Raw genomic sequence first — 11,056 nt, 5'->3', positions numbered from 1 at the left:
GCACTGGTTATTGAGGTGCAGCAGTTAGCCCGAGAGTTCCAGAACCTCACCCAGACTACAGAGACCGTGGCGGAGATCACCGCTAAGTTCAGGTAGAGGGCTCTTCTTGTTCCTCAGTATGCAGCCGATGAGGAGATGAAGAAGGCCCGTTATCATGAGATGTTGCGGAGCGATATCCGCCAGTTTGTGAGCCGGTCCAGCTATAAAATGCTGGATGACATGATTGCTAGAGCTCGAGAGAGGGAGATTGATCTAGAGATGGAGAAGAAGAGGAAACCCGAGACGGTTTCGGGTTCAGGAGGTTCGGGCAAAAGGCCCAAGGTTTCAGATCACAGATCCAGGTCTCAGCCAAGCCACGGTCGTTGTGGCAGGTGTGGGAAGATGCATGATGGGGTGTGCAAGGCAGGGAGTTCCGGCTGCTTCAACTGCGGTCGGACAGGGCATTTGAGCAGGGATTGTACGGCTCCTGCTACTGCTGTTGCAGCATTAGATCTGATTTGCTTTCAGTGCAATCAGAGGGGACATAAAAAGTCCCAGTGTCCGAGTTTAGCTGCAGTAGGGAAGGTGGTTGCACCTGCCCCTGCTACCTTGAGGATTACAGATGGCTGGCAGGGCCGAGCCGAGGTGCCAGTGGCGAAGAGTAAGGCGTTTCAGATGACAGCAGAGGAGGCGCGAGCGACTCCTGATGTGGTGATGGGTATGTATCTTCCCCTCCTCTTCGTATTATTATTGTTTGATTATTGCTTATGATTATATGTTTAATATAGGGTCGTTCTCTGTGAACGACATTTCTGCTATGATATTATTCGATTCGGGGGTGACCCGATCATTTGTATCGCTTGCGCTTAGCAAGAGATTTAGTGGAGCTCCATGGGAGCTGGATTGTCCTCTAGAGGTTGAGATAGCGGATGACAGGACCGTGAGGGTCGCCAGGGTGCATCGAGGGTGTTCTCTTCAGTTGTTCGACGAGCAGTTTTCAGTGGACCTGGTTCCTATTCCCCTGTGAGGGAATAAGGTTATAATAGGCATGGATTGGCTGAGCCCCAATGGGGCAGTGATTGATTGTGAGCAGCAGTTAGTGAGGGTTCGCACTCCCAGTGGGGGAGAGTTAGTGATTTAGGGCGAGAGGCCACAGCGCGGACCAACCTTTTGTTCCGCCGCGAGAGCGAGACGTTATTTCCAGCACGAGGAGCACCTGAGGGAGGTGCTGGAAGTTTTGAGGAGGGAGAGACTTTTCGCAAAGTTCTCCAAGTGTGAGTTCTGGTTGCGCAAGGTGCAGTTTCTTGGTCACCTCGTCAACCAGAAGGGTATTTTGGTAGATTCGGCCAAGATAGAGGCCGTGATGCAGTGGGAGGCCCTGAAGTCTCCATCTGAGATTCGGAGCTTCCTAGGGTTGGCAGGGTATTATCGGAGGTTCATTCAGGATTTCTCTAAGATAGCGGTGCCGCTCACCCGACTGACCAAGAAGTCGGTGATATTTTGTTGGGGGCTTGAGCAGCAGGCAGCGTTCGAGACCCTCAGGCAGAGATTGTGCGAGGCTCCAATCCTTACCTTGCCATAGGGAGTAGAGGACTTCATAGTCTACTGTGATGCCTCAATCACAGGTATGGGAGCAGTGTTGATGCAGCGAGGCCATGTGATAGCTTACGCCTTGAGGCAGTTGAAGCCTCATGTAAGACCCCATTCACTAAAATTACCATAAAGCCAAACATGCTACATGCATATTCATAATTATAATTCACACTAGTGGTCTAAATACAAAAGCATGGATACAAACCAACTAAAAGGGTTTTTACAAAGTTTCATAACTAGTTGTATAAATACATAACTACCCAGGAATTTATAATCCATATACATATATGTATACCAAGTAAAAACGTAGTAGTGTCAACTACTCTAAGTCCTCCAACAAAGCGTGTTTACTCTGGATGCTTATCACCTGAAATAGTTAAACACTAAAAGGGATAAGTGGGCGTCACTTAGTGAGTTCAAAAATAGATACAATATAACGCTATGCCATATACATAACAATATGACAGGAACAAAAAGAAACAAAGGACAACAAAGGCTTATATGTGTATCAAATGAAGGACTTTCCAAATCAATAAACGGTTAGATTCAAAGGATTACAATAATTAAGACACAATAATTTAGGATCATAATCATCATAAATTCCAGCCCAAGAGGCACATAAAACACAATCCCTTTTAATCATGTTGCTAGAATATACAGGCTTTCAGCCCTACCTAGCCCGAAGCCAATACCAAAGTGATACGAGTCATGCTCTACATGGTCAAAGGCACAAAGCCAATACCAAAGTGATACGAGTCATGCTCTACATGGCCAAAGGCATCAAAATCAATATCAAGTAATAACCACTTAGATCAATAACACAAGAAAGCACATTGCACATATAACACATAACATACAATTGTCCCTATATTGAACTCACTGTGCTGTAACCGAATGTTGCGATAAAATTCCTCTTTTTCTGATGAAATTACACCATCCTCAGGCCTCTAAAACCTTCAATTATACCCCTGGAGTTCATATTTCAAATTTCATAAGCAATTACTCAACTACTCTCAAGTTATGTTGTTTTCAATTTAGAAATTTTAGTTTTTGTTCTTTGTATAGCTGTCACTTGCAGATCTGTTTTACCCTTATTAAATGTCAAAATAACTAATAAATTATACATATTAATAAAATAGACTCTTATATCTTTCTAATGCCACTGACCTCACATTTTTATGATTTTTCTATAATTTACTATGAATTTTACAAAACAGCATCCTAAAGCTGTCAAAATGTTCCAAAGCTGTCAAAATTCAGCCTTACTGCACTGAACATATAGCTGTTTTCACCCCTTTTAAGTCCGGAATTAGATTTTGGTTTTAAAACAAAAATCAAAGTAGACATTCTCAGCTTTCCAGGGATATATAGCACATCTCCATACGATTTTTCTATAATTTTTGGTGATTTTTACAAAAACAGGACAATTATACCCTTTATAATTTCATTTTACCCTTTACATGATCAAACCTCATGATCAATATCACCAAGTTCTTCTTTTACAATGATAACACTGAATATTTTAGTAATCCATTCTAATTCAAGTATAAACCATGGGTTTCATTATTAATTTTCACTAATTACTCTTAAACCATATGATTAATTCTCAAGTTTACATGTAGTTACTTGATTTCCATTTAAGATTCTAGGTTAATAACATAAACTCATGCCTAATTTCATTAAATCAGTGGTAAACCCACTTTGATCAAACCCTAATCTCTTAATAACTCACTAATTACAAGGGCTAATCCAAAAATTAAGAGTTCATACCTTGATTACTAGACTTGATACTTCAAGAACACTCAAAATCTTGATTTAATCTTCAAAACTTGATCAAGATTGATCATGTATGTGAAAATCTCCCATAGGGATGGTGATGAACTGAAAATGGCAGGAAAATGACTCAAAATCGTGTTTCAATGGGTAAAAACCCGAGTTGGGTCGGGTTTGACCCGGTTTGGGTACCCGTTTTACCCCTAAACACTAAAAATTGCATAACTTTTCGCTCGAAACTCCGTTTTCGATGAGGTTTTCGCCTGTACGTTTCTAACGAGATAATTTACAACTTCCAATAAAAATATCCTAGAAAAGATCTTCCAATAAAATCAGATTTAATTATTTTTAACTTAGACGTTATACTTTCGTTAATTCCGATAGTTGACTTTTTGATCGGAATCACATAAGACTTCCCTATCACCTCTAATACATTCCAAATGATTCTAAACTTAGTTTAACTTCAAATATTATAAACCTATTTCGTTAGAAATCAACGCTTAAAACCATACCGAAAATAATATATATATATATATATATATATATATTTTTTTTTAAACGCTTACAATTCTATTTTACTATAACTACCTACTTTAAACGTTTAAAACAACATAATATATAATAATATTCATTTTTAAACTAACAATCATATGAAACATGATAATTAAACAAGGTTACTAAAGTGTATGTTACAAATACCTCCTCCTTTTGAGGATTTCGTCCCCGAAATCACGACGATTTAAACAAACGGGGATATTTTTCTCTTATGTCATTCTTATTTTCCCAAGTATAATTTGGGCCTCGATGATGTTTCCACTTGACAAGCACTAACTCCACTTCTTTATTACGCAGATCAACCGTTCTCTCATTTATAATCTCTTCAGGTTCTTCTATATATCTTAACTTATTATCCAATTTCACCTCTGATAATGGAACTGTCTCATCATAGATGCTCAAGCATTTGCGTAGATAGCTCACATGAAACACATCATGAATACCTGCCAAATCTTCCGGCAATTCCAAGCGGTATGCTTGTTTACCAACTCTCTGGATGATTTTGAAAGGACCAACAAATCTAGGACTTAGTTTTCCTTTCTTCCCAAATCGCATAATGCCTTTCCACGGGGATACTTTTAGCATTACGAAATCACCCACCTGGAATTCTATGGGTCGTCTCCTCTTTTCTGTATAGGACTTCTGTCGATCCTGGGCCGCTTTCATTCTTTCTCGTACAATTTGAATCTTGTCGGTGGTGTCTTGAATCATTTCAGGGCCTCCAAGGATCTTTTGTCCTATGTCTCGCCAACACAATGGTGTACGACATTTGCGACCATATAATGCTTCATATGGTGGCATTTTGATTGAAGCGTGGTAACTGTTATTATACGAAAATTCAACAAGAGGTAAGTATTTATCCCAGTTACCACCGAACTCCAAGACACATGCACGAAGCATATCTTCTACGGTTTGGATTGTTCTCTCTGTCTGACCATCTGTCTGGGGATGATAAGCTGTGCTGAGAGCAACTCGAGATCCCATTTCACGTTGCATACTTGCCCAAAAGTGAGAAGTGAAGCGAGTATCACGATCGGAAATGATCTTTAATGGCACACCGTGTCTTGCAACAATTTCATCCAAGTATACTTGTGCGTATTTCTCCATTGGATCCGTTTCACGCATGGCAAGAAAATGAGCGCTTTTAGTCAGGCGATCGACAATTACCCAAATGCTATCATGTTGTCTAGCAGTCTTTGGCAATTTGGTAATAAAATCCATGGACAGTTCTTCCCATTTCCATACAGGAACACTAAGACTTTCTGGGGTTCCATAAGGCTTTTGGTGCTCTGCTTTGACTTGTAAGCATACTAAGCATTCCTGTACATATCTTCCAATGTCTCTCTTTAATCCAGGCCACCAATAATCAGCTCTTACATCATAGTACATTTTACTTGTACCAGGATGTATTGAAAGTTTAGATTTATGGGCTTCATCTAAAATCTTCTGTCTTAATCCACCAATCTTTGGAATCCATAGCCGATTCTTGAATACTTTTAATCCTCGCGGATCATCAAGTAAAGCATCATTATAATGTATCATCCCTTCTTTCTTCACATTTTCTGGCTTTAGGGCCTCTTCTTGCCATTTCTTTAGTTCATCTAGAATAGTGAATTTTACTGTGGTATGAGTAATAGCATAACACATACTATTACGATAAATTTTTCTGCTAAGTGCATCGGCAACTACATTGGCTTTTCCAGGATGATATAGGATTTCACAGTCATAATCTTTGATCAGCTCCATGGCTCGTTGTTGTCTCATATTCAAAGTTTGCTGACTGAATATGTACTTGAGACTTTTGTGGTCAGTAAATAATTGGCATTTTGTACCAAAAAGATAATGCCTCCAAAGTTTTAGGGCAAATACCACTGCAGCGAGTTCGAGATCATGAGTGGGATAATTCTTTTCATAATCTTTCAGTTGTCTTGAGGCATAGGCTATCACTTTGCCATGTTGCATCAACACACAACCGAGTCCCAATCTTGAAGCATCGCTGTATACGGAGAAATCATCATCACCTTCTGGGAGTGATAAGATTGGAGCATGAGTCAAAAGATCTTTTAGAGTTGAGAAAGCTTTTTCTTGGGCTTCACCCCATTCAAACTTTACTTCCTTCCTTGTAAGACTCGTGAGCGGTATGGCTATACGAGAAAAGTCTTTAATGAATCTCCGGTAATATCCCGCGAGACCCAAGAAACTACGAATTTCGGAAGCATTACGGGGCACTTCCCAATTTTGAATGGCTTCGATTTTGATAGGATCTACAGATACACCATCACTAGAAATAACATGGCCAAGAAATTGAACTTGGCGAAGCCAGAATTCACATTTCGAGAATTTAGCATATAGTTTCTCCTTTCGAAGAAGTTCTAACACCGCACGAATATGAATGGCATGATCAGATTCAGACTTGGAATAGATTAGAATATCGTCAATGAATACGATGACTGATTTATCGAGCATTGGGCGACATACCCGATTCATCATATCCATGAATACAGCAGGAGCATTTGTTAAACCAAACGGCATAACAAGGAATTCATAATGCCCATATCGAGTACGAAAAGCAGTCTTCGGCACATCCTGCTCGTGAACTTTCAACTGATGATATCCAGATCTCAAATCAATCTTCGAGAAATAGCTAACACCCTGAAGTTGATCAAATAAATCATCAATGCGAGGTAGTGGGTACTTGTTTTTGATAGTCACCTTATTCAGCTCACGATAATCAATGCACATCCGCATCGATCCGTCCTTCTTCTTGACAAACAATACAGGAGCACCCCAGGGAGAAGTACTCGGTCGGATAAAGCCTTTGTCAAGTAATTCCTGCAGTTGGATCATCATTTCTTTCATCTCTGTTGGCGCGAGACGATAAGGAGTCTTTGCAATCGGAGCAGCACCAGGCACAAGGTCAATTCGGAATTCTACTTGCCTATCCGGAGGAAGGCCAGGCAAGTCATCAGGGAAAACATCAGGATATTCGTTAACAACATGAACATCATTTACCGTTTTCTTCTCCTCTTTTGAGACATCAACTGAGTAGGCCAAATAGATAGAACACCCCTTCGATATGAATTTACGAGCTTTAAGGAAAGAGATTATTTTGAAGATTCTTTGTTCACCATAGACATAAATAGGATTCTCCCCTTCAATAGGAATGCGTACTATCTTTTCATAGCACAAGAGTTCTGCACGGTTCTTTGACAACCAGTCCATGCCGAGAATGATATCAAAGTTGGGTAGGGAGATAGGAATCAAATTGGCAAGAAAATTATAACCTTCAATTTCTATGACACAATCTCTATAGACTTTATCAACAAGTAATGATACACTTCCCGCGGTATCTACATGAAATGGTTGGGCGAGTGCATAACATGCAATTTGAAAAGAACGCGCAAATTCACGAGACACAAAAGAATCTGAGGCACCAGAATCAAATAAGATGTGAGCAGGTCTAGAATTGACGAGAAATGTACCAGTCACAACATTCGGGTCCTCGCGTGCCTCCTCTGGGGTAATCTGGAATGCACGGCCTTTAGCCTTTGGCACATCCTCCTTTTGGGTTGAAGTACCCACTGGTTGTTGAACGGAAGCTTGACTTCTCACCATTTGGCTGGTAAGAGTAGGGCAGAAACGCTTTCTGTGGCCAGTAACACCGCAAGCATAACATGTAACATTCCTCATCGGGCAAACGGGCTTCATATGACCTGTTTCTCCGCATCCATAGCAAATCACTGGTCCTTTTCCTACCCTGCATTGACCTTGGTGGCTCTTTCCACATTTCTGGCATGGTGGTGGAGCTCTCGACTGAAGAGAAAAAGATTGTGGCCGACCGCGACCACGAAAGGCGCTCTGAGATTGTACTTTTGTGCTAAGATCAGATTGAGCAGATCGACCCAATGGATTAGTTGAAACAGAAACAGTTCGATCAACACGTGGATGCTTCGGGATAGAAAGAGTGGCACCACGTATCTCTAAGTCATGCTCGCGCTTTCGGGCATACTCAACAGCTTTATCGAATGATAGAATATCCCGATTGATCACGAAATCACGGATTTCATACCGTAACCCTTCCATGAATAACTGACTTTTATCGTCTTCAGTCGGGATATACTTCGCAGCAAACCGTGCCTTTTGATTGAATTGAGTTTCATATTCGGTCACAGTCATTCCTCCTTGCTTAAGTTCGAGGAACTCCTTCTCCAGTCTTCTCCTCATATCTAGAGGACAATATTTTCCTAGAAAGCGGATTTTAAACATCTCCCAAGATAAATTCTCCTGGTCATACTCGTTAAGAGCTTCAAATGTCGCTTCCCACCAGACTAAGGCTTCTCCAATGAGCATTGCAGAAGCATAGTTAACCTTGTCTTCATTAACCACATGGGAGATACGAAATACTTTTTCTGTGTTCTGGATCCAGGTAAGAACAACAATGGGATCAAGGACACCTGAAAACTCTGTAGCACCACTACTCTTGAAAGTTTTGAATGAGGGACGTTTCGCTTTCTCTCTTGAAGACTCTCCGGTGGCTTTCTCTTTACCCTTATCACTATCCCTTTTGTGTTGTTCTAGAGTTTGTCGAATAACACCAGTAAGTTTATCCAAAAGCCGCTCCTCACGAGGGGATATTGGAGTATCTCCCTCATTAAGATGAAGATCTCCACCCACATCTGGTGTATGACTACCCTCCTGCTCAGCCATTGCTCTGAAAAAATTGGAGTAACATAACACGTAAGAATATAAGGATTTATCATTACCCAACACCCCACTTAAGTCTTTCCTATGGTTTGTATCCATATACGGACAATAAATCTGTTCATATATTGAACTTCCAACAGTTTAAGTCTAAATACCAATTCGTGGTATTTAGTTCGCTTAAACCAGTGCTCTGATACCATAATTGTAAGACCCCATTCACTAAAATTACCATAAAGCCAAACATGCTACATGCATATTCATAATTATAATTCACACTAGTGGTCTAAATACAAAAGCATGGATACAAACCAACTAAAAGGGTTTTTACAAAGTTTCATAACTAGTTGTATAAATACATAACTACCCAGGAATTTATAATCCATATACATATATGTATACCAAGTAAAAACGTAGTAGTGTCAACTACTCTAAGTCCTCCAACAAAGCGTGTTTACTCTGGATGCTTATCACCTGAAATAGTTAAACACTAAAAGGGATAAGTGGGCGTCACTTAGTGAGTTCAAAAATAGATACAATATAACGCTATGCCATATACATAACAATATGACAGGAACAAAAAGAAACAAAGGACAACAAAGGCTTATATGTGTATCAAATGAAGGACTTTCCAAATCAATAAACGGTTAGATTCAAAGGATTACAATAATTAAGACACAATAATTTAGGATCATAATCATCATAAATTCCAGCCCAAGAGGCACATAAAACACAATCCCTTTTAATCATGTTGCTAGAATATACAGGCTTTCAGCCCTACCTAGCCCGAAGCCAATACCAAAGTGATACGAGTCATGCTCTACATGGTCAAAGGCACAAAGCCAATACCAAAGTGATACGAGTCATGCTCTACATGGCCAAAGGCATCAAAATCAATATCAAGTAATAACCACTTAGATCAATAACACAAGAAAGCACATTGCACATATAACACATAACATACAATTGTCCCTATATTGAACTCACTGTGCTGTAACCGAATGTTGCGATAAAATTCCTCTTTTTCTGATGAAATTACACCATCCTCAGGCCTCTAAAACCTTCAATTATACCCCTGGAGTTCATATTTCAAATTTCATAAGCAATTACTCAACTACTCTCAAGTTATGTTGTTTTCAATTTAGAAATTTTAGTTTTTGTTCTTTGTATAGCTGTCACTTGCAGATCTGTTTTACCCTTATTAAATGTCAAAATAACTAATAAATTATACATATTAATAAAATAGACTCTTATATCTTTCTAATGCCACTGACCTCACATTTTTATGATTTTTCTATAATTTACTATGAATTTTACAAAACAGCATCCTAAAGCTGTCAAAATGTTCCAAAGCTGTCAAAATTCAGCCTTACTGCACTGAACATATAGCTGTTTTCACCCCTTTTAAGTCCGGAATTAGATTTTGGTTTTAAAACAAAAATCAAAGTAGACATTCTCAGCTTTCCAGGGATATATAGCACATCTCCATACGATTTTTCTATAATTTTTGGTGATTTTTACAAAAACAGGACAATTATACCCTTTATAATTTCATTTTACCCTTTACATGATCAAACCTCATGATCAATATCACCAAGTTCTTCTTTTACAATGATAACACTGAATATTTTAGTAATCCATTCTAATTCAAGTATAAACCATGGGTTTCATTATTAATTTTCACTAATTACTCTTAAACCATATGATTAATTCTCAAGTTTACATGTAGTTACTTGATTTCCATTTAAGATTCTAGGTTAATAACATAAACTCATGCCTAATTTCATTAAATCAGTGGTAAACCCACTTTGATCAAACCCTAATCTCTTAATAACTCACTAATTACAAGGGCTAATCCAAAAATTAAGAGTTCATACCTTGATTACTAGACTTGATACTTCAAGAACACTCAAAATCTTGATTTAATCTTCAAAACTTGATCAAGATTGATCATGTATGTGAAAATCTCCCATAGGGATGGTGATGAACTGAAAATGGCAGGAAAATGACTCAAAATCGTGTTTCAATGGGTAAAAACCCGAGTTGGGTCGGGTTTGACCCGGTTTGGGTACCCGTTTTACCCCTAAACACTAAAAATTGCATAACTTTTCGCTCGAAACTCCGTTTTCGATGAGGTTTTCGCCTGTACGTTTCTAACGAGATAATTTACAACTTCCAATAAAAATATCCTAGAAAAGATCTTCCAATAAAATCAGATTTAATTATTTTTAACTTAGACGTTATACTTTCGTTAATTCCGATAGTTGACTTTTTGATCGGAATCACATAAGACTTCCCTATCACCTCTAATACATTCCAAATGATTCTAAACTTAGTTTAACTTCAAATATTATAAACCTATTTCGTTAGAAATCAACGCTTAAAACCATACCGAAAATAATATATATATATATATATATATATATATATTTTTTTTTAAACGCTTACAATTCTA

General features: G+C 38.8%; 1 protein-coding gene across 2 annotated transcripts; it reads right to left on the bottom strand.

Annotated features, from left to right (window-relative positions):
* Positions 1–1,832: 1,832 nt before the first annotated feature.
* On the bottom strand, positions 1,833–10,591 carry LOC145018622 (uncharacterized). Of its 2 annotated transcripts, XR_013667098.1 has the most exons (6): positions 10,479–10,591; positions 9,589–9,676; positions 9,004–9,075; positions 7,383–8,611; positions 2,453–2,540; positions 1,839–1,939 (listed from the first exon to the last, which is right to left on the bottom strand). XR_013667098.1 is itself a non-coding variant. In XM_078976495.1 (5 exons), exons 4-5 carry the CDS (start codon positions 8,605–8,607, stop codon positions 1,920–1,922), a joined length of 1,245 nt encoding a protein of 414 aa, XP_078832621.1. In that variant the 5' UTR covers positions 8,608–8,611; positions 9,004–9,075; positions 9,589–9,676; positions 10,479–10,591; the 3' UTR covers positions 1,833–1,919. The 2 variants fall into 2 exon arrangements, 1 of the variants encoding a protein (XP_078832621.1); XM_078976495.1 differs by lacking the exon at positions 2,453–2,540 and having other exon boundaries at positions 1,833–1,939.
* Positions 10,592–11,056: the final 465 nt, after the last annotated feature.

This window comes from Lactuca saligna, chromosome 9, assembly GCF_052625555.1.
Source record: "Lactuca saligna cultivar CGN05327 chromosome 9, ASM5262555v1, whole genome shotgun sequence".
Taxonomy (NCBI): domain Eukaryota; kingdom Viridiplantae; phylum Streptophyta; class Magnoliopsida; order Asterales; family Asteraceae; genus Lactuca; species Lactuca saligna.
The sequence above is the reverse complement of the archived record's forward strand: the minus strand, read 5'-3'. Positions and strand labels throughout refer to the sequence as shown.